General features: G+C 36.2%; 1 protein-coding gene across 28 annotated transcripts; it reads left to right on the top strand.

The window, feature by feature from the left end:
• The first annotated feature begins 687 nt into the window (after positions 1-687).
• LOC139137442 (troponin T, cardiac muscle-like) lies at positions 688-22,855 on the top strand. 28 transcript variants are annotated; one of them, XM_070705545.1, is made up of 18 exons: positions 711-928; positions 2,342-2,438; positions 2,705-2,726; positions 4,276-4,308; positions 5,085-5,114; positions 5,571-5,615; positions 6,138-6,182; positions 7,678-7,814; positions 8,748-8,811; positions 10,002-10,118; positions 10,871-10,948; positions 11,549-11,680; positions 12,704-12,904; positions 14,423-14,466; positions 15,234-15,275; positions 15,944-15,968; positions 19,622-19,753; positions 21,662-22,855. In XM_070705545.1, exons 2-17 carry the CDS (start codon positions 2,371-2,373, stop codon positions 19,715-19,717), a joined length of 1,179 nt encoding a protein of 392 aa, XP_070561646.1. In that variant the 5' UTR covers positions 711-928; positions 2,342-2,370; the 3' UTR covers positions 19,718-19,753; positions 21,662-22,855. The 28 variants fall into 28 exon arrangements, with proteins under 28 accessions (XP_070561790.1, XP_070561646.1, XP_070561687.1 ...); XM_070705586.1 differs by lacking the exon at positions 19,622-19,753 and adding an exon at positions 19,503-19,552; XM_070705594.1 differs by lacking the exons at positions 711-928; positions 19,622-19,753 and adding exons at positions 1,659-1,705; positions 19,503-19,552.
• The last annotated feature ends 637 nt before the right edge of the window (positions 22,856-23,492 follow it).

The raw sequence follows: 23,492 nt of genomic DNA, 5'->3' as shown, positions 1-23,492 counted from the left end.
ATTGTCCAGCAACCGTAAATTACGGACTTTCGATTCAGGTCTGGTTGATGTCCATGCATACAGGTCACATGATTTATCGGGTCCAGCAGTATGTAGCATGCACAGTATTCGCTTCGTATCGTATTCAGAATGTACATAAAAACAATACTTAAATTCCAGAAATAACAGATAAAAATTCCTCTGTATAACCCCGCTTTACGAACAAAGTGCTCTTAATTAAATTAATACCTTCCTATCGAATAACAGATGCCTGAAGTCCACACAGAACATTTTCGCGCTGTTTGGCAGAACTCTTTTGGGATCCGCGTCCACTTTCACAGTCGATGCAGGTATTTAACGGAATGTAGACCTAACTTTGCACATCATGCAGCGGGGAGATCCAATCCGATCCGATCATCAGACGATTCGGATGGAATCAGTGTTAACCTGAATATCAAAGTAGAGAAAACACTTTCTAATGAAGATTGTGACACGTCAAATTATCCCAAAGTTTGCGGAGGATGATGCCAGATTTCAGAAAGCGGTATCTTGTAATGGGTTCTCGGCTGAAAATGAGAACGTGAAGTTGTCGAAGTTCCATCCTCGGCTACACGTCCCTTGGCGACCTTATCTGGAACCAATCGGATGACTCGAGAAGTCTCATGAATAAATAAATACTGCGGTTATCGGTGTCCGATTACGACCGTCATCATGGTGAAAACTGCAACCCCATCCCTGGGCCTCGGTAATTGGTCGAGCAGAGTGGTCGACCTAGTCAGCTGCTCACATATCAGAAATTGGTAAAATTATCTCGAGTAAGACCCAGACCCAGTGCTTAAATTTTTGCACACGACACCAAGGAGGATCGCTTTCTGCAACTTTCTCCCCCGTCGGCTACCGATCTCGGGATTCTGACCGCTTCCTTGCACTGTCTTTTCTCTCTCTTCTGGTAAGAATATATCTTTTTTTTCTGTAAACTTTGCACGATTTCATTTCCACCCGCTTCATATAACTCTGTTACACTTTTAAGTTTTCTCTTCTTCAGTTTTGCTTTCCAGCTACAAAATTAAATCTCTATCGCCGGCTTGTAGGACTTATCAATCACCATCCTTCCATGTACACGATTGCTTTGGAATTTTTTGGTGATACTCGGAAATGTATTGGAGCCTGTATTTGCCGTTGAACCTGTGTATTAAGGAAATAATTTTGCCACGGATACAGCGTGGAAATGCCCAAATTTACGTAAATGTCAGACATTTTATTTTACTAGAGCTAGATGTTGTCTAGAAAGATGTTACCATAAATGGAGACGCGTCCCAATCTTCGGTCACATATACGACGGTCATCCTCGATCATCAAAAGTTTAAATGTCTGTCACGGTTAAGTCGGTGACAATCTCTGAAGTTGACCGGATCGGTGTGTTTGATTTTGGTCTTTTCTTGACATTAATCGATGATTTTTTTCCAAGATGACAAAGTTCGTACCAAAATATTTTCAGAATTTTTAATGAGGTCAGACGAGATTCGCCGCGAAGGGAATCACAAGTATGCGTAAAATGTGAACTCTCGGGGAAAATGTGGTGTGAGCATGCGCAGAATGGGGCTTTTAGGGGATTTTAAAAAACGATTTCGAACATTTTAACAATTCTCTTCCAAGTACTATATACGAATGACCATTCCATACAACCTCCTCGTCTTTGAACGATCCTTCCAGATTTCCGTCTCAGGTGGATATATCTTCACGTTCTGTTTCTCAAATAGATCATAATGTTTAGCCAAGAACTCGGGCAACAAAAAACTATGAATCCTTTGAATTCTTTTGAACTATCGTTATACTTTTTAATGTTTTGATTTGCTCTGTCTTCCAAAACCTTAGTTCAAATCGGTGAGGCTGACTAACCGAATTATTATTTTTTCATGATGCCCCATTCGAAAGTATTTATTCCGATTTTAATATCGTTCCATTTTATTTTGTGACATTCATAGCATTCTTTGTTTACCTTGAACTTAGGCCCGACTTACATTCCTCAACAAATAATCAATACTTTCTACAATATGTTCTTGCATTCCCTTGTTTAACTTCCCGCAGTTCATATTTCTTGATCGTTTCTTACAACTTAATAATAATGAAAATTTGCTCGTAACGAGAAGCGTGTAAATGATTGCTGTTGTACGTGCGGAGATTTAGGTTGTAATCAGAGTAATGACCAAGTATGTTTACGTACAACCCACCTCTTTGTATCTCAATGTCCTTCTGTTCTGTGAATACCACGTCCGGTAGTGACTTTGAGACTATTAGAGCATACATGATTTGTTGATTTCCTCAGTTTTATGTGCATTTTCCTCACTTTCCTTTTGCCCAGGTTTTTAATATTTATTACTAAATATAAAAATGGCAGACGAATCTGAAGAAAGAGCTCGCCGCCGTGAAGAACGCAGAAGAAGGAGGGAAGCCGAAAAGTAAGTTTGAAGTGTGATATTCTTGATGTTTTTTTTCGGACCGAAGCAAAACAGTGTACTGTCAATGACTTCCGACAGACAGCAAGATTTTTATAAACTGCGCCCTCTAGTGACATCTGTTTGACCTTTTGACCTTTTAGAGAGCAATTTTCGATGTCGTCTGCAGCCAAAAAATCTCCATGACGTTGAGCACGGGGGGAAACCTTCGTATCTTTGGGTGATTTTTAGTATGATGCTTCAACAGAATTATTCTCTATTTTTTTCAGGGCAGCTGCAGAGGGCGCAGAGGTAGGCTTGGTATTTTTTGTTCTCACAAACTACTAAATAGTCAATAAGTTACATTCCAGACATAAGTTGCATCCCAGTTGTTTTCGTAAGAAACTCCGAGTGAAGGCTTTTGCAAAAGTGAAACATGTAGAGGCCATGATAACTTTATGCTAAGGTAATAATAGAGGATGTTGAAGTAGTTTCAACGAAAATAATACTTGTCAGATTTTCTGTAGTAACATTTCAGGACCCCCCTCTCCCAATGTCAGTCAGGTACCAGCATCAGGTCATCACCTTCAACTTCAAGTCACCCTCTCCGAGAACACATTCTTGCTGTGATACAGGCCAAGGTTGCAGGGCTTATTCATAATGAGATCTAAATCCTATAATTGATATGCCAAAGTCAATATATAATATTATTCATCTGAAAGATTTCACGAGATTTTCTGAGGTTCCACTGATGAGGAATAACCGTCTCTATGACCACCAATGATGTTATTGAAACCATAGTATAACAATAACGTATCAAAAGATTGAACCACAAGCTGCAGCAGTGAATCGATATATCTATATGTTCACAAAAAAAACAATGTTTTTCTGAATTTCTAACGGCAGTTGCAAAAAGATTGCCTGCAAATATCGAGTTACAAAACTGCAATCGTGATCAGCACTATATTGGATGGCTTTAATGTCTGTTGGTGTCAGGTATCAGTTGATTAGCCAGCTCAGAGCATTCCAGATGGTTTAATTCACTGATGCTTTCTGATTTATTTTGCCCAGATGCTGCTAGTTATAGAATAATTGTCTTTAAAATTATTTCATTTGCAGTTTTGTAAACTCCAAAAGTGCAAGTCAGGTTACAGGTTATAATACAAAAGAAAGAATTTGATATTTGTGTACAAAAGAGGTTCTTGTATACACCTGTTTACAACCATTTATGAGAATATTTAACCCTCTGGGTGCCAAAGTAAATTTTGTCGCCTTTATAACATATAACAGTAACACACAATTTTTTTCAATTCCAAAGAATTTTTTTTCATATTCCCTCATAATTTTGATCAAAAACTGTAGCCAATAAGTAATTATGCCCATGTGGTCCGAATTAAATCATCAAAAAATTACAGAAAAATTCTAAAATAAGGGAAAACTGATGCACAAAAAATTTGGTGAGAGAAATTAGAGCACTTGAAGGGCTGCTGTACCTCCCATTCAGTGTAAGAAGTGACTGTAATCTTATCTAATTTGTTGCCACTGAGTAATCTATTGATATGATGATTTAGTTCTATTGAATTTGTTTAGTTCTGTGTCAAATTATAATTCTTTATAATTTTAATTACCATGCATTACCAATGCAATTTAAAGATTACCCTTGTAATGCAAACTTCAGGAATGGTTTATGAGGGAAAACATGGCCTAATTACCCTGTTAGAAAGAAAAAACTTTGACAATTTACTGTTTGTAATTAATCCATGTGACAAACATGAACTGAATAACACTGTCAGCTGTGACAACCACAAGTCATGTCTGTGTGTCTTATGAGTGTTATCCCTGTAATGCTATTCCTCATCAGGAGGAGGCCCCAGCGGAGGAGGCTCCAGCGGAAGTAAGTTTCTTGAGTGACCCCCCTCCCCAACCCTACTACCACCACCCTCACAAAACGGATCACTGTATTCCCTCACTGTTCATGTGCTTGACGTCAACAAACATCTCACTGTCGGTGTAGACACATGACTTCAAGAGTGTGTTGATCAGTGTTCACTAATACTGTCTGTTAAACCTTGGTTGCATACATTACCTTTGGTTTTGCGTTTCAGTGATGCATGTTGGTTTTCAAGTGCTTGGTTTTGTTTTATATGATGAGTTTGCTTATTATTTTTATTTAAACTTCCTACAGAGGTCTGTCCGCTGCAAGAGCTAGTCAGAAAAATATTTTATTCATTCATTCACATATACATGGTTCTGTGGAGGGACCGTACATGTCTTATATTTTATACTGTAGCAAAAATTTGAATAACCTACACACTGAAATTGGAGAGAGGCCTTCCATTTAAATTTTAAAGCAGTGTTGTATTCAAAAAATTCTTCAAATATTTTCGTATGCTGTCTCAAATGTGTCATCTGTGAAATTTAAAAAAATTTGCTGTCTGTTGTCTAAATATTTCATGCATCTATAAAATATGTCATTTTGATAGAAGTTTTTTGGAAGACTCCGTAGGATGTGGTGTACTTTTTAATCACACTTATTTTATTCTGTGCTGCATGTTGTAAAGTCTGCATTTATGTGTTATGTTGTCATGATTTGATTGTTTTGATGCAATTATTTTTTTGTTTTCATTGTCTCATTACTTGATTCAAAACGGGAAATAATAATTTATTTAGGAAGCCCCAGCTGAGGAGGCAACAGAAGAAGTAAGTTGGTTGCCAGATACCCATCAACTTGGTATCATTACCTGAGTGCCCCTTAACTCACTATGTCAAAACCCAAGTGCCCCTTAACTCAACCGTTAATGCCCAAAGTGCCACAATTTTAATGCCCAAGTGTCCCATAAATTTGTGTTTGCAGTTGCTTTTGTAGGGTGACACCTAGCCCCACCACATCTCGTATGCTTTGAGTCATTTGCCATTTGGAATTCCATCATTTCATGTCAATATCCTGTGAGAATTGAAAACATCCTGCATGATTACCAGTATTATTGTCAGGGGATGTCCTTTGTCTCCATGCTTTTGTCCTGTTACAGTGTGAAGTTAGTTGTGTTTGTGGTTTTTGTGATTTGCACATTTATTATTTTATTTCAAAATTTTCTTGCATTTCGTTCCGTTCACTTTTACTAACTTTAATTGATAAAATGATAATTATGAACATAGGAAGCCCCACCTGAGGAGGCTCAAGCCGAGGAAACACCGGTTGAAGTAAGTGGGCCATATGATGCCCCTTAACTTGGTGTGTCAGTGGTCATGCCATGTGACTTTTGTGTGTCATCATTACCTGATACACTCACCTTGGAGTGCCAGCAAGCTACTGCTCCTCATCTTAGTTTTGCCAAAACCCCTCATGCACCAGAACCCTGTCTGCTACAGCAGGCAAAAATGCCCTCATTTGCCACCAGCTTTACAATTACATGCCTCAACACACCTCTTCTTATTCTCTGAAATTGTAGTCCAATGTTGTGTACTCATCCATGTTTGCGAAATCTGAATCCAAAGAGATCACAGCCAAAGTCTTGAAATTTACCTTTGCATACATGCTTCTTTATCTGCCCAGTCCATGCAGCTTAGTTTCCTACAATGAGACTTTTTATTTACCTTGTGTGATCTGCATGCATGGTCTTTCTGTCTTTCCATTTTATTTTCTTCCATGTTTCTCTTTATTTTTCTGTGTATTTTGTTCATGTCTCTTCTTACTAACTTACCATGGAACAATCATGAATTCAGGAGGCCCCGCCAGAGGAGGCTCCTGCAGAGGAGGCACCGGAAGAAGTAAGTGGGTGTGGCTTGATACCCCTCAACTTGGTGTGTCAAAATCCCATGCCCTTTAACTTGGTGTGTCTATTCCCATGCTCCTCAACTTTGTTTTTGTTATACACTTGTTGTACACTGGCTGTTGATCCTGAGATCTTCCTCTCCTGTGTGATGTTTGATGCACTGTGATTTTTTGAGGTGATGCAGCTTTTCCCTTGATTTTTGAATAGCTTTCCTAGCTTAAACAAAGTTTGCTGTTCTGTGAAAATATATTTAGATGGCTCATGTATGAGTTTTCCTAGCACTCAAATCTTCCAGCTTGGTCATAGAAGTCACAATCAGATTCCCAATAACTGCTGGGTCAACCCAAATTTTCCTTCAGTAGTTTTACAATTTTCGTTCACTGAGCAATGCAGTGATTTTGAAATTCCAAAACAAGAAGATTTATTCAGTGTAGGTCTAAAAAGTCTTTGGATACTGCATTCATAAAAGTTTGTTGTCAGTCCTTTTCTATTCACTTCAGTAAGATATATGGTTGATTTATGTATTAGTTCTCACACTTTCACTTATCAAAAAGCTCCATAGAATTTAGCTCAGTTGATACACTGTTTGACAAACTGTATTACCTGGTTCAATGGTGCCTTAATTGTTTTCTTCGCATTGTTTTGTGGTTTAGCTAGGGTTAGGTTCAGCCTGTGCCGTTTTATACTCGGCAAACACTTTATTATTCAATTAAAGGGTTAGGTTTTGATATGTAAATGTATGGTACTCTTAAAATTGAGGTACATTTGTTTAGTTTTTGACTGTCGACCAATGGAAGTAGTGTTTTTTGAATCGTAGATAGCTATGCAAAGAAGGTCATATTTATAGGATTGCAACTGAAATACATCTGTCAGATGGTAGTTACCTTTTCGTCCTGACCCTTTACTTTTTAGGAAACTGATTTTTTCAAGAAAATAATATCTGATATTTCAAAAATTATTTTAAAATTAGAGGAATCAGACCAAGTCTCTATGAGGTCAGCAATTTTTGCATAAGCTTTAGCAAATTGGAGCCAACGTGCACATGATGAGATGACATGAGCATTTTTCCTAGACACACTCCTAGATTCAGTCAGATCCAGCGTTTAACATGTAATGTGAAATGACACAATTTTGATGAATTGTGCTCGAAAGAGACGCCCAGTGGGTGATTCAGCTGTAGTGTCTTGAACATGCAATATCTTATGTTTTGGCTTTCTTTCTAGAATTTTGGGTTTTTTTGGCGGTTTTGGGATTTTTCTTCATGGCCACATCATGGTAGGATAGCTGTGAGTAAGGTGCAAACCTGTCTTGTGATTTGCTGCACTAGAAACTTGGTCAGCTTTGGGAATCTTTGCACAGAAAGGTCTGGATCTAAAGAATACATAAGTGTGGATGCACCGAAACTTTATATTAACTTTATAAAGTTTCAGGCTTCAAATAAAAGCTTGGAAATTTATTCATTTTATTCCCTGCAAATGTTTTTTCAATAGCCTCCAGCAGAGCCTGAGCCGGAGCCGGAACCAGAGCCAGAGCCGGAACCAGAGCCTGTTGCACCGGAACCAGCACCAGAGCCAGAACCTGCACCAGCACCAGCGCCAGCAGAACCAGAACCAAAACCAAAACCAAGGTGAGAAACAACTCTTTTGTGGTACATCCAAATTTCAACATACCTTCTAAGGTTTAAGGTAGTTCACACACCTCAAAAGTGAAAGACTTTTGCTCAAAGTTTCCTTAGTGAAACTTTCAACCATTCTCTCACCAAATCAAGAATAAAAATCAGGGGTCACCGTGCAAACTTAAGTACCAGAGAAACAAATTACCTAACATTTACGGATTTTTTGTGTGAAATGTATGGGGAAAATACAATTTTTGGTTTTTCGAAAAAGTAAGACTGAAAATTTTCTTTCTCCAAGAGGTTTAAATTGAACCCCCACAAGTGGTAGATCAGAAAACAATTGTAAGCATTTTAGAGTTAAAATATCTGTCCCAGAGGCACATTCAACTAGAATTTCTATACTCAGTGACTTTACTGAGTCAGACATCAACCAATAAATGAAACGTATAAGATGTTTTTGAATCAAAGAGAACAAAAAAAAGATATGTCAGGTTAGCCAGAGTCAACGCTACCCTTTCATCACTAAATTTTAATATATTCTTGTTGATTACTATTACATAGCTGTAACTGTTGATGAAAGAGGTAAATTAATTTCTCTTTTCAAAGTCAATTGGAGTTGAGATTATCCATAGCCAACCCATCTTGAACCTATTAATATCATACAGAAACATGAGCAATCATATGTGAATGTAATCCTACTTGGACAAGTCTGCACCATATCTCGTACGTATGAAAACAACAGTGTACGTAATACCACATTGTGAAATTGAAATTTCATGATCACATGACATATTTGTCTAGTGCCATGATGACTGAAGTCACTGTTGGCATAGTAACACTGAAATGTCATCAATAGTGTCATACCAGTACTTCTGAAGGTAGAGTATTTCTTTGATTATGCGTGGTATTCATCGTAATTTCCTGTAAAATTTTCCCCCTCTTCAGACCAGCACCATCTGTGAGTGAACCAGATGCACCGCAAGAGACAGATGCACAAAGAGAAATGAGAGTAAGTCATGTCCGCCTTTGAGGGGAGGGGGATGGGGGAGAGAAAATCTCACCCTCATTTTGCTACTCATCAATACCCTGAGTAATCAAGAGGGGCAACAGAGACTGCTCATGACCTGGTGCCTGACAATGTGAATACACACATACCAACTGTATGTGCCCAATGTACATTATCCTTAGCATGCTATAATTATAATTATTTTATTTTATTTATAATAATGGACCATGATTATAATAAGTTGGACCTCTCTGCAGTTTGCTAGCAGACTGTTGAACTTGAACAGCAAACAAAGCCTCGCATATCCAAATACAAATAAAACATACAATGTTCAGATTTTTAATTAGGAGGGTTCCATCGTCCATCATGTACTGATACAAATCTTTTGAAACAGACATAACCATGGTTACAACCTTCTCCAGGGCAGAACCTTTTTGTACACTGATTGACCATTTCATGATCAGTGGATTAATTTGTATTGTTACCACTGTCTAAACATTTTTAGCCATCTCACTGGTCGATATATTAGTTTTAATAATGATAATAATAATATTTATCATTTTAAAAACACTTTCCACATTGAAAACATCACAGTGTGCAGTACAACATACTCAAAAAGATAAAATGTTAACGAATGAAAAAGGCATGTGATAAATAATTACAATTGATAAAAATTTCTGACTAGAATTGTCTTCAAATGGGGCCTAAAAGTTTCTGACGTTATTTACTGAACGCTATATATACTTCGTCAGTACTATTGTAATTTTAAAGGACCAGTTGCTGTAACTTTTGATAATTTTTTGTTCGTATTTTTTGTCTTGTATGCAATTTCAATTTCTCCTGCTCCCCAAAGCCTGTTGAAACACCTGCTTGTCAACACAGCATCTATTCACATAAAATGCACTGTTTTGTTTACAATTGAATTCTAGTTTGGACCAGAATTCACTTTCAAAAATAACAATGCAGTCTACACATATACAGGCTGAGTTTACAAGATCAAGACTGTGTATCTCAACATGCCTTGGGTCATAGAACAAGAAACTGTTGTTAGCATTAACACAAAAACAGGGGAAAAGTAATCAAAAGTTACAGCTACTGGGCCTTTAAGTGATTAAATAGATCTAGAAGACTCATTTCATTTGACCTGATTAAACACACTCATTCTCTTTCTTCTCTCCAATCGCCCATGCTAGATTATGCAAGAGAAAAAACGCAAGGAGCAAGAAGAAGAATTCCGTGAACTCCTTGAGAAGCATCAGGCTGAAAAGCGGCAGCTAGAAGAAGATCTTGAAAGGCTGAGAAAACGAAAAGTAAGCATTTCGTTTCTATACCTCAAATCAAAAACAATTTGATCATTTGACAATGCTTGTCATGAATCATCTAATGGGACATGCAGTACTTTCTAATCTGAAGCAAATAACACACATTAAAGATATACAGTCACCTGTAATCTAAATATGCCCATATATGGTCAAAGGGGCATTCCTTGGTATTCAAAATCCCATGTGAGGGCGCTGTTTTTTAAAAAGTGGTCACCCGCTTAAATCTATAAGTGGTTAGATTTTGTCTTTCCATGGTAACTGTGGCAAAATTGGAACAGGTGACAGTATACCGGTACCTTTAATCATCTGTAAAACTACTTGACAGTTTCTCAATGTTGTCAATGTTGTCATGATAGAACTCTAAGAGAGTGCAATACTTTAGGCTAGTGAATATAGTGCACCATTTTAGGTCGGTGAATATTATTATTTATCTGAGAAATTTATGATAAAAATAACTACTCCCTTGTATAAGAATCAAGATTTTGTGCAATTCTGTACATTGCCTTGAAGGAAGACACCAAGTTGTCACTCATCGAAGGAAAATTTCCCAATACATCACCAGATTTCTAAAGGACATACTGCAAACTGGCAATGTCATGCCAATATGTTGTTGTAAAACAGTGATTACCCCAAAGGATACATACTCCTTCACAGGATCAGAAAATTTTACAATCATACCTCAACAATGTTCAAGTGATTAAGTTCCCCCTCATATCCGAATTCTACCCACAATTCCACAGGAACAACGCAGGAAGGAGAGACTGGAGAGAGAAGCAGAAATGCAAAAAAGACAAGCAGAAAGCCAGGCCAAGGCAGAGGTGAGTTAGAGCAAACTACATCACAGACTTTGTGGCCCATTTAAAAATTCTCCCTATTTCACAACATACCGGTATAGACAGACTGAGTTCAACTCATTACACACACTCCTGGAAAATATTTACGGTTCACTCTAGATCATTTGACAGTTTGCAACACTTTTATTACTATATAAACAACAAGTAAAACACCAACTGGCTGTCAACATGCACCTAGTCAGGAATAGAGTGTGGCAGTCTGAGAATACTGGACCGTTTTATGAAATACCGTACAGGACACTGAACAAGTCATGTTATTGCAGTACAAACAAATACATTGACATTTCTGAACATTTTTTTCATACCACAATCCATTTGAATTTTGGGTTTACAGTCTTCAGAATGCATTGAATGTTCACATAATATTCTCTTCTATTGTTTCAATTTCTATAAATTTATGTGAATATGTTTTTGCTGTAGGATATACCCCCTGTGAGAAAGTTTAGTGAATTGAGTAGACCTAGATAAGCAACAGAATTATTAACAGGGGCTCTGACTGTTTGAGATTCTGTTCCCTACCCATCTATGTTACTTACCTGCTGTCTTGTTCCACGTCTTTTGTAGGAAGAAGCCCGCAAGCGTAAGGAAGAATTGGAGATTCGTAAGGCCGAAGCTGCTCAGAAACGTATGAACCGAGAAAAGGCTCGTATGATGCAGTTTCAGGGCATCCAGGCAAATCAGCCAGGTGGCGACAAGGTGTGTGGTATTTCATAGTAGTTTAGTCCATGTTAAGTTGATATATAGCTTCACGAACGGATATTCAGACTCAAATTTTTAATCCTTTCTGGCCCACCACTTAACACTTGCAAGGGTTCATTTATAAAGCTCTTGGAGCAAGAAAAATGTTGTTTTTTTCAAAAGTCAAAAAGAAATATTTTTTCAAAGAAAGTTAACACTGGGATGATGGCCATTTTAAATTTCAAATATCGGTATATGTAAATTGCATAATGTGATTCTTTAGTACAACATTTGTATGGTGACCCCTAATTTGTATTCTTGATTCGGTGAGAGAATTGTTGAAAGATTTATTGAGGAAAGCTTTAACAAAAGTTTAAGTCTTAAGCAGATAAGACAACTGTTAATTGTTGCTACATTCTCATATAATGCAATGAAGTTTTTACCCTCTTATCACACATACTCAAGCTTTCCAATGGAGTGGAAAAGTAATTACTCTATTCCAACATTTTGCAGGGAACGTTTACCTAGTATCACCCTCAGACTTGTCAATGCAATAGTGATCACTTTATGTAGATAATAGCTTGTGTCACATACCTTTCACTTTTCAGTAGAGCAACACACTTGCATGACGTTCAGTACTTAATTTAATACAGTACTGGTAGATGCTACAATATTTTCAACATTTTGAAGGACAGTTTCTATCACACTGTTGTAGGTACATGTAACCCATTTCTGCATCGCCAGTCATAAGTCAACTTCCCACAAAAATCAAGCAAAAGAAGTATGGTTTAGAGTTGCCTTCACGCAAAACCATTAACTGTACCAGTCAGACAAACTGACTAGAATTGAATGTTTTGAGTTGTGTAGTAGCCATTGTTTGACTCAATTGCAAAAAATTTTAACTATTGCAAAAATGAGAGGTGGACCCAATGTTGTTATTAACAACTCTCCAAGATGTAGTATACCAAAGTATCAGAAAGGTTAGAATGTTTTCCATGATCAAAAGATGACAGCGATGCTTGTCAACCATTTTGTTTGCAGCCAAAGATTAAGACAGGCAGCAAGCAAAAAAGAGAGGAGAAAAACAAGTACATAGCAGAGAAAGTTCCAGAACTGAAGATCGGTGTAATGACCGGTGAAGAAACTCTGAAGGAAAGAGCTCGGGAATTCCACAAACTTCTAACGGTCTGCTTAGATTCACTTGCTGACCTTAAAGCACAGAAGAAATTACAAGAATATGATGTAAGTTTAAGATTTTAAACATTGGTCGGTTGCATTGTAGTTTAATCTCTTTTGAGAGGCAAGGAGAAGGAATTCACCAAGCCTTAAAATCTATATGTGTTGAGGCAAGTGAATGGTATAAACTTTAATAATGAAACTTTAAGGAAAGGTCATCGGAACTGTGCTCAAAGGTCGTATTGAACCCATACGACCAATGTAAACACTGTCTTCAAGGTATACGATTGATGAAAGTTAAAGTATGTATGTCATAATGTACATCATAAAATTTAAGTGTTGCAGCTATGTTGACGTGAGATACCTAGATATTGTGCATGAAATACATTGTTTATAAACAAGAAAATCGCACAGGTACAGTTACGACAACCTTCGCACATTTAGAAAGCTGGGCCAGTAGTCACAGTTCCATATTATTTTGAGTGGTACACTTGTTTCATAAAGCTATTTGAGGGCTCCATCATAGCAAAACTTATTGTTTTCATACAGACGGTTGAGCCCAGCTTTCTTCTGGTGTGTAATACTATTATACTGCATAGGTCTTGTTACATTCCCCAAAGATATTGAAGTTAGTTCTAAGATTTGCATTTTAGCAGAAAAGTTACTTCGTCACAATAATTACAATGTGACAATAGTTACAATTTGAAAACAGTTACTAAGTTACTTTATGAAAGTAATTAAAATGTGACAATGTAGTTACATTTTGTAAATAGTTACTAGGTGAAAATAGTTATTGTGTGGCAATAATTAATATGCAACAGTAGTTATGATATGACACTAATTACAATGTGACAATAGTTACAATATGTGACAATAGCTATTCTCTGACAATAATTATTCATTCTTGCCTTGAAATGCCATGGCATTGCTTTGCTCTATTAAGAATAGGTTTGAATTTAAGGGTTTGGAGTAAACTTAGTGTCATTGACATTGTTATTAACATTCCTACACTGCTCAGTTCAGATTCAAGTTCAGGCTAAGGGTTTGTGGTAAACTTAGTTTTATCAAAACTATTACACTGTTCAAATCAGGTTAAATTTGGAAAGGAGTTATGGTTAAACTTTAGGAAATAAATTTATAATCATACCTCAACCCTTTCAGCGCCAAAGTCAATTTTTGTCACCTTTATAAAATGTAACCTAGTTAAATTTTTTTCAGATTTTTGCCAAAATTTTGATGAAAAACTGTAGCAAATAAAACGTTATATCTGTTTGGTCAAAAATTATCAAAACATTTACAGAAAAATTCATACAAATTGGTAAAATGTTGCACTAAAATTTTTGGTTGGAAAAATTACAGCACTCAAAGGGTTAAGGCCTTTGATGGTGTTCTCCATGTTCTGCCATGGTGGCACATGCACTCTTGATTCATCGCCTCAAAGCTTGCATAGGTTTACAACATGTGGCCATCAAGATGTTGCACAAGTTGGTTGTGTTCTAGTCACAGAGCTAGCTGCGTAGAGTAGTTGTATGCTACAAGATGTTATATTCTAGAACTAACGTATCCAATCTTTATCATTTGCAGATGCATGAACTGAATGAACGTATCAAGGATATGCAAAAGAATGCGTAAGTTTCACATCCGTGTTCTACTTAAAGTCAGAAATCCTTTCTGATTTCCATATGAGCCAGTCTACCAAAAAAAGAATTGGCTTCAAGCTCCAAGGGTGCATTTACTTCAAAGACCTGATTTAGATAAAGAGCATAATGTTATCAGATTCATGTTCGCATAAGTTTAGTTTTGCAATGTGCAGCAATATATCTATTAGCAATCGGGGATGTATGTTTATTTATCATTTCATGTCTATAGCCATTGAAGGTGGCAGTTTTATCACAATATCTTTCACAAATTTTGTGAGAGTGGATTTTGAATCTACTTGCTTCGTTCCAGATGTCCAGAGAATAGCGTCCTCAACATTGTTACCTTTACTCTTTATATTTTTCTGCACATTTATGATTTAACCTGTGAAAAATACCAAAAGTCAACCAGTCAGTGGTACAAGTTGATTTATAACTGTAGATGTTCCTTGAAGTTTAAGTTCATGTGGATGCACTTTGATGTGCATATGAAAAAACGTTCACAGCAATCACTTCTGTTAAAGACAGCGAGAGAGCTCTGGCTGTGTCATGCTGTAGAAGTCAAGATTGTATTACATTTTAACAATCTAAGGCAACTCACACACCAGAGGTCATTGCTTCATAACCAATACACATCTTTAATACCTATGATATTTGTTTTTGCTGTCAAAAGTAGTACTATGTCTAATATTCCTGAATTCCCATGCGCCAAATTTTACTTAACATTTACAGAAAAATATTATAATTTATTCTTACAGTCCCAAGAAAGATGTTGCAAAACTACTTGCACAGGCCGACAAGTAAGTGAGAGATTTATATTTGTTGTTTTGTGTGTTTGTTTTTGTACTGGAAACAACTTGCCTGGTCACCAACTATGATTTGTCCACCACTACTATTTTGTGTTCAGTTTATAATGTCGTTAATGGACCAGTAGCTGTAACTTCTGATGATTTTTTCCCCAATTTTTGTTTTCAATGTCAACTACAGTTTCTTGTTCTACTCCCCAAAGCATGTTGAAATACACAGTATTCTACTCAGCCTGTACATGTAAAGACTGGATTGTTATTGTCGATGAGTGAATTCTGGTGTGGACTAGAATTCAAATTTAAATGGTAACATAACAGTGCATTTTACACGTATAGAAGCTGTGTTGACAAGCTAAATAGCAGGTTTTTCAACATGCTTTGGAGAGTTGGACAAGAATTTGTAATCAACATGTAGAACAAAAAGGCTGAAAAAAACTACCACTACCTGTCCTGTAAAGCTCCATTAGTTCCAACCTTCGATTTATTTGCTGGTGTTGTTCATGTTCTGTTTATAAAACAGAGTTTCTTTTTCTACTCTCTAAAACATTAATGCCCAGTATTCAATTACAGTCACTGTGATAGATACATTGTAATACACCCAAAGACCTTTTGCTAGTATGAATATCTCATAATTTCCCCTATGTTTCCTTCTTTTTTCACAGGAAGAGCAAATTTTCCGAAGCCCAGGTAAGTAAACCCTGTGTAACACAAATGAATAGAAATTCTATAGCTTTGCACTAATGTTAACTTTCTTTGATCAGTCGTTTTAACGATTACTTGATTATAATGCTTTCAGATATTGACTTCACCACCTGCTTTGTTGATTTTGTACAAAATAAACTTGATAACTTGCTAAAATATATTTCATACTATTTAATCTGTTGTTTTCTTTGTTTCACATCTAATGTATATATCTCACCTTGTTTGTTGATAAACAGTATATTGCTTCTGTTTCTGGCAGATACAGTAACTCCTGCAATTGTATAACACTCTGCATTCTGTGAATTTTCAAAAACCATCATGACCTAGTATCAAACTACTGTAACTTTCGTTCTCTGGTTACCAGAAACAGAAGGCTTTTTTCTAGGCAGTGATGTTTCGGAGGAGAAATTTTCTCTTTATAATGGGGAAAAAATTGCCTGTGTGCCGTTCCGCTGCTTATCCCAGAATGCATTTGGAGCCTAAGTATGACTGTATGCTCTCCTGGTACATGTTCCCAGAATGCATTTCAGAGCCATCAACTACCAGTATTGCATGTGGAAGGGTGGAGTGTCAAATTTGCACAATTACGCTGCTCTGGAGTGATACAAGTGCTGCTCACATTTGTAAGAGGCAAAAAAACTAATTTCAAGATGAACCATAAGTTACATCACAGAGATTTTTATCAATTGGCTCAGAAGCCTGTTCAGAGATGTAGAAACAGGTCTTCTCTTTTTCTGTATTGGGAGTAATGTTTTTATGATCAATGCTGCAAGTTAAAAAATGTTTTATTTTGCACCCCCCCCCCCCCCCCACAAAAAAAAGAAAATAAATAAATAAATAAATAAATATCAATCAACATAAAAACCAATCATATGTCTTCTCGCAATGCTGACTTTATGATATGCGCAAAGTACTGTTCATGCTTCAGCAGTATTCATTGAAACATTCTATAGTTAGTTCTCATTCCAGGAGACTTCCTAGGGATACATACAGGTTCAATTTTACCCATCTCATACTGTAGTGGTCATAAGGCCCATTGTTTACAAGTTATTAGAATTTGCCGCATTTGCTCAACACCAGGATTGAAATAGATTTGACCTTCAGATTCTTTCAAAGTAAACTGTAACATGCCAAAAATAAATGTTTTATTCGTGAAAAAGGAATTCTCTAAATATGGGTTTTGATGAAAAGGAAGATTAACAGAGTCACAGAAAGTATGATTTCAGTTTCTGTCAGAAATCCCTATGTGTCGTCAAGGTACAAACCCACTCCTCCTGACCTTTGACCTTTGATCTTGTCCTTCTGAAGAGTATATAATTTAACACCGCTGTTTACATTTATCAAACTCCTTATTTACTTGTTTTTTTGTCCGTTTTCTTCAGTGTTTAAATTTTATGAAATGCATGACAAAAGTGTGAAATAATATACAGGCCTATCGTTTTGGTGAAGGGGCATCGGTGATTGATTTGAAATATGATTGATTACAGTGATTTTCATCAAACTGTTGGAAATATGGGAACTAGACATACTGTCTGAATTGAGGAGTTGCCAACACTGTCAGGCCTATTTATCATCTAGGCGATAATATCAGTCAATAACAAAGAAATCAACTCTTCCGAAAGTTGAACATTGTCTTGAAGGAGGTCACATATAGTCAAAACAACATCACACATCCATACACACCCTGCTAACGGTCAGAAAGCATCATTTGCAATCCTCGTTTGTGCATATCTGGTGGTATTATTTTGGCTATATGTCAGACCTCCATTCAGACAATGTTTCAACTTTCACAGAGTTGATTCTTTGTGATCGACTGATATAACCACTAGATGATAATTACGTATGCCAGTGATGGCAATAACTCCTCAATTTTACAGTACCGGTATGTCTACTTCACATATCGCCAACAGTTCAATGCAAACCACTGTATTTGCTGGCATGCTGCTTGTGTGAACATATCTCAAAGCTTGTAGAGTAAATTAATTTTTCTGAGTCTCAGCTCACTACATCCATGTGAAAATTAAAAATGTTGTTGAGATAACACAAGGATAGTGCTGCAGTTCAGTTTCAAATATTGATAAATTTTAGGCAATTTGTAGCTCAAGTAAGTTTGCACTGTGACCTCAGGCTTTTATTTTTGAACTTGAAGGAATGGTTTAAGGTTGACTTTTGAAAGAAGGGTTGAGCAAAAGTTTATGTCTTTCAATATCAAAGTGAACAACAATAGTCCGTACATGCAGTCACGTTTCAGTAAAACACAGTTTTAGATCTAAGTTTTAGGCATGTTACTGGTTTCATCATTAAGTCGTATATTGATACCCTTAAACATAAAATCTGATTTGTCCAAATCAGGTTGTTTAGACCAAAATGTATTTTCACATTATGATTATTGTACATGTAAACCAAGCAACACATCCGCATAGCTGAACCACAATACCGCCCATGTTATACATTAAAGTCAAACTATCTCAAAGCTATACCACCATGCCCCTTATGTTATACATGAAAGTCAAACTATCTCAAAGCCAAACTGACATTTTATTTGTTTGTAAAGTCAAAAGGGGAGTTCACCTCAACACATAAATAATGAAAGATCCATGGGTTCCACAGTAGTACAGAACTTTCGTATAGTGCCTTATCCAACTTACTTTTGCCGATATAATCCCCAGTGGCATCCCATGCAGTTTTCCGTGCAATAATTCACAGACCAAGCTAGCCTAGTAATATTCCCTGTAAATTGAGGGCTGTTCCCTGAAGTCATGCAGCCATAGAATGACAGTGACAGTACATTGTTGGCCAGGTCTTGAAAGCTCTAGCAGTGATACAGTGATGGATTTTTACATGCTAAATTAATATTTGTACTGCTCTGGAAGCAACAGATAATGAGCTTAACCGCGATGAATTTTCATTTACAATTTTGTTTTTCACGTGATCAATTTGACTTGATTAATGAATTTTAGTAGCAGTTTTGTTTTCTACCTGGAGAAGACATTGACAGACCAGCTGTTGGTAGCATGCTTTTTTCTGTGTAGAAAATTTTCCCTTATTCTGTATATTGAGCGTGCTCAGTTCACCTGTAATAATATTTTTCCCATACAGGAATCACTACTTGTGCGTAAGTTGACATTTGAGGTCACAGGGTCAGTCATGCAATAATTAAGCAAACATGAGTCACTGACAAGGTGCCATTCATATATGTACAGTGCACATGATGTGATGTAACTGAAAATACCAGACTTCAGTATTACAGTAAAATAATCATATCAAAGGGAGCCTTGATTGAATCAGTGGCAATTTCTCATCCACAATGGCGCGAGTGACCCCATGACCTTTCTGCAGTTTGTAAGTCTTATATTGTCAGTGTATTGAGCACGCTCAATGAGACACTTGTATCAACTATACCCTCATTTGGTGTACTAATTATTTAATAGCTTTTATTTACGTCATTTCATTTGCCGATGGCATTGTGTGATATCTCCTTTTCCATATAACCAACCATTCTTCATTAATGATTTGCAGAAGTAAAAACCAGACGCTCACTGATTCACCTTCTGTGGTAACAATTTAAGGTAAATACATTTCTCCTGGTTGACACCCGACATTTGTCTTTTCATCCAATTCTTTTCCCTCCACGCCAGCAACCACCTCCCCCAACTCCGAAAGAAAAACCGGTCATTAGGGGCGGTGACGTAAGTGGTAGACTGGAGAAATTTGGTAGCACCGGCGACAATTAGAAATCGATTGTGTAAGCTTGAATGGAATGTTCCAAGGTAGCAGTGGTTTCAACATTTTTTTTTCACTTAATGCAACGTTTTTGCTTTTCAGTATAACAGACTTGCAGAGAATTCATTCATGTAACAGACAACGTAAATTTTTCATTCCGGAAGTGATTTTTTTTTGTTTCATTTTCGGTCATCTGTTCGTGTTGGAGTTGCTTCTGTTGAACAACTATTTCTTTGGATTCGTTGTTCTTTTTGGGTTTTTTTTTCCTTGCTCGATTCTGCATGTCACTCATTTCTCTCTTAAGTGGATACGAGTCAATAAATAAAGATTTTTTCATCGTTTAAATATTTTCTCATCATAAACAAATAAGCAACCTAATCAAACTCATAATGACACTATGTAGTAATTACTGAGCAGCAATCGTTACATACCTGTCAGTGTCGTTCAGTAACTTTAATAGCAAGAATGACTAAACTTCTTGCCAACCAACATGTGTACACAACCGTAAGTATACAGCAGATATCACAGGTAAAATGTTCTACAATATCACTGACTTTGGCCTCACTGTATGATGTCAGAGAGATTTTGAAGTGTATCATTAAGGGCTGGCATTAAAACTTTTTTCACACTGATGAAAAAAATGATTTGAATGAAAGATTATACATATTGTCAATAGAGTGCTTATTACTAAAAACCTGTCCGACAAAATTTGATACGTGAAGGAAACAAAAGATAACTTTTTAATTGTAGAACATTTTGTCTGTGCTTGCTGCTTTTTGATGTGTTGAAAACAAATTCTCATCATTAAACATTTGGTTAATCCATATAATCACTGCTCAGTATTCCAGTTCTGTACTCCTGAGCCCCAGTTCAAAATGAAGTTTCAGATTTTAAATTTTTTTATTAACTTAGTCACCAGAACACTGCACACATTCTGTCATAGTCATGTCTCCAGTGTGGCTGTTTTTGAGGATTGTCCAGATATAACTGTAGAATATTGTCAGATTTCTAACCTCTTAAATACTCAAGTTTTTGTACAAGGGTATGTTGCAATGCTGTCTCTATCCAGCTTGAATTCAATTCTATGCCTCTCTGATGTTCTCATATAGCTTTCTAGAACTTTATCTCTACATATAGTTGAGTGTATATAGGATAACATTACTGCAAATCTGAGTTGGTTGTACGAGGTGTGTTTGATATTCAGCATTGTCCCTATTCTAAGCTATATGACAAACTGTACCAAGTTTTATTTACATAATGTGAATTCTTTAAAAATTTCTGTATCATAATTTGTGTGAATTCAAAAAACTATTAAGTTGTGTTTTATGTTGAAATAATACAGCTAAAGGTGACAGCTTGATGTCTGTCTCTAATTAATCATTAAAATATTCCTTCAAGTGGGCAACATCAAAACGCTGTCATAGTAAAACCTGACAATATTGCATGTACAACAAAATTTTATGATTTACACTTTCATAGAATATGCAGAAAAAAATAGTTTTTCACTGTAGTCTGCTGTCAGGCATCTAACAGTGAGTGTATTAATTTGTATTTTAGTATTCCAATTTTTTTGTCATTTATTTTCTGGCTAAACCTTTGATCTATTTTGGATAATTTGAAGACTTCTCATTCACTAGTTCATTTTCTCAATCGATAGCTTTCCTTTGTCTTTCCCTTAACATACTAATTTTTTGTCTGTCTTACAATCTTTTTTTCTGTACAATGCCTTTGTTTCTTTAATAATTCAGTGTTAACTTTAATTATGTCTGACAGGTACTTTTTTCTAATAATGTTTTGTTTCTTTCAGGCAAGCTGATTATATGCAGTTTTCTTTTTTATTTTTGCGGGCTTTTTTGTTGTTTTTGTCGTCAATAACCAAAATATTATCCTTGCTTTCTTTTCTTTTTCCCGTAATGTATCAATATTTCACTTTTGTTTTCTTCTTCTCTTACCAGGCTTAAAGACTCTCTAGAACACCGACTGTTACTTCTATTGAAGCATTATATCCAGCGCATTTCATCTAAAAAAGCCGTCACGACTTTCTTTTGTTGGGAAACCGAGGCCAGGAAACTTCTGCAAAGCATGTAGTAATTTTACAGTAATGTAGCACGCTAAGGGAGAGATATTTTTTGAAAATCATAAAAAGTCAAACTGTTGTCCGACAAAACTATTCAAAAGGGCTGATTTTGACAAGTGGTGTATTTTTATGTTAGAACGATCATAATGTATAAAGTGCAAGTTACCATGGCAATGTGATTGACAGCTGACTTGAAGTGTGTATTGTTCTTGTTACCTTCTAGTGACCTTTGAACTTACTAGTAAACTTCTTGCTACCACCTGTCTTTCAGAATCCAGAGATAAGATTTGTCTTGTACGTAGACTATCACCACAGGGAATAAAAACCTCCATTGTTAATAAGTCCTGTTTTTCTTGGGAGCAAAGTGTACTGCATAAGATCACCATGGAAAGTTTCCATGAAATCTTTCTGTAAAATACCCTTACAAAACCGTGAGAAGCAACCTCGTTACACAGACCAGCTTACCTGTTTACAACTGCAAAAAACCCCCCTCCGGAAAGTGGAACGCGCCTGCCAATCAATGTACTGGCAGGTTCTATTTCTATATCTTGGGGACTTGTTTTGCAAGTGCACTTTCAACGATGTTTGCTGTCCTTTGGAAAAGTTTTGTCAGAAAGGGACAGTTTTAATTGTTCAGTACAGGAAGTGTTTTTTTTTACACTAAAAAGTACTAAAAGACATACCAATGTTCTTCAGCTGTGTAGCATAAAAACCAGCCAGCATGATCTATCTATCTTTTATACATTCTCATGCAGCAGAACTTCTCATTTGTTATCTACAGATCATCATCGTCAATTAATATAAATAATTCTTTAATTTTGTACAGATTTTCATAGATGGTAGTTATTCCCTTTATGTACAAATGTACTATTTTATAACAAAATACAACTTGTAAAAGCCAAAGATACCAAGCCATGCCAAAGAGTCTTGTGTCATTCAAATACCAGGGATAGATTTTGAAAGCGTTTTGTAGATTCTTTGATATTCATTTTTGTAGTCTCTTTTTTTTGTAACTACTGGCCTCCTTCATACTCCCTTGTAACTTACAATAAAAAGAGACATTTTCAGCTCATTCATGTCTTTGCTTGTCTTTTTCCATACTAGAGTTCAACATGGAAAAATCCCACCATTATGTATGCTTGTTTCTTCTGCTCGTTTTCACAGAAAAACAGAATTTCCAGTGATATTTACTTTTTAGCTACTATAGACTATAGTCTATAGAAGCTATTGGGATGGGTATCCGTCCGGCGTCCGTCGTCAGTCTGTATGTATGTATGTATGTATGTATGTATGTATGTATGTCCGTTTGTGAGGCGTCCGTCCACTCAAATATCTTGAGAACCGCAGTACTTACTGATTTGATATTTGTTGTGTAGATGAAAAATACGATTTTGAGAAACTATTTTTTTTAATTTTTTGATATTGTTGAAAATAGGCAAATTAATGCCAAAAAAGATGTTTTTGGTAAAAAATCTTCTTCTTCATAACCGCTGGTCAGACAGCTTTGTTATTTGGTATACAGGTCCCTAGGGGTAACCCAACTTAGACTTGTTCAAATTGTGATGAAATATGCAAATCTGTATTTTTAAGGAATTTTTTTTTTCATTTTTGGTCAAAATTTGACTTACATTGTATGTAATTCTTGTACTGTATAAACCCTATCATTCACCCAGAAAAAAATAATTAATATGATTTTAAATAATTGAATT

The sequence above is a fragment of the Ptychodera flava genome, chromosome 1, assembly GCF_041260155.1.
Source record: "Ptychodera flava strain L36383 chromosome 1, AS_Pfla_20210202, whole genome shotgun sequence".
NCBI lineage: Eukaryota > Metazoa > Hemichordata > Enteropneusta > Ptychoderidae > Ptychodera > Ptychodera flava.
This window is presented reverse-complemented; position numbering and strand designations above follow the sequence as displayed.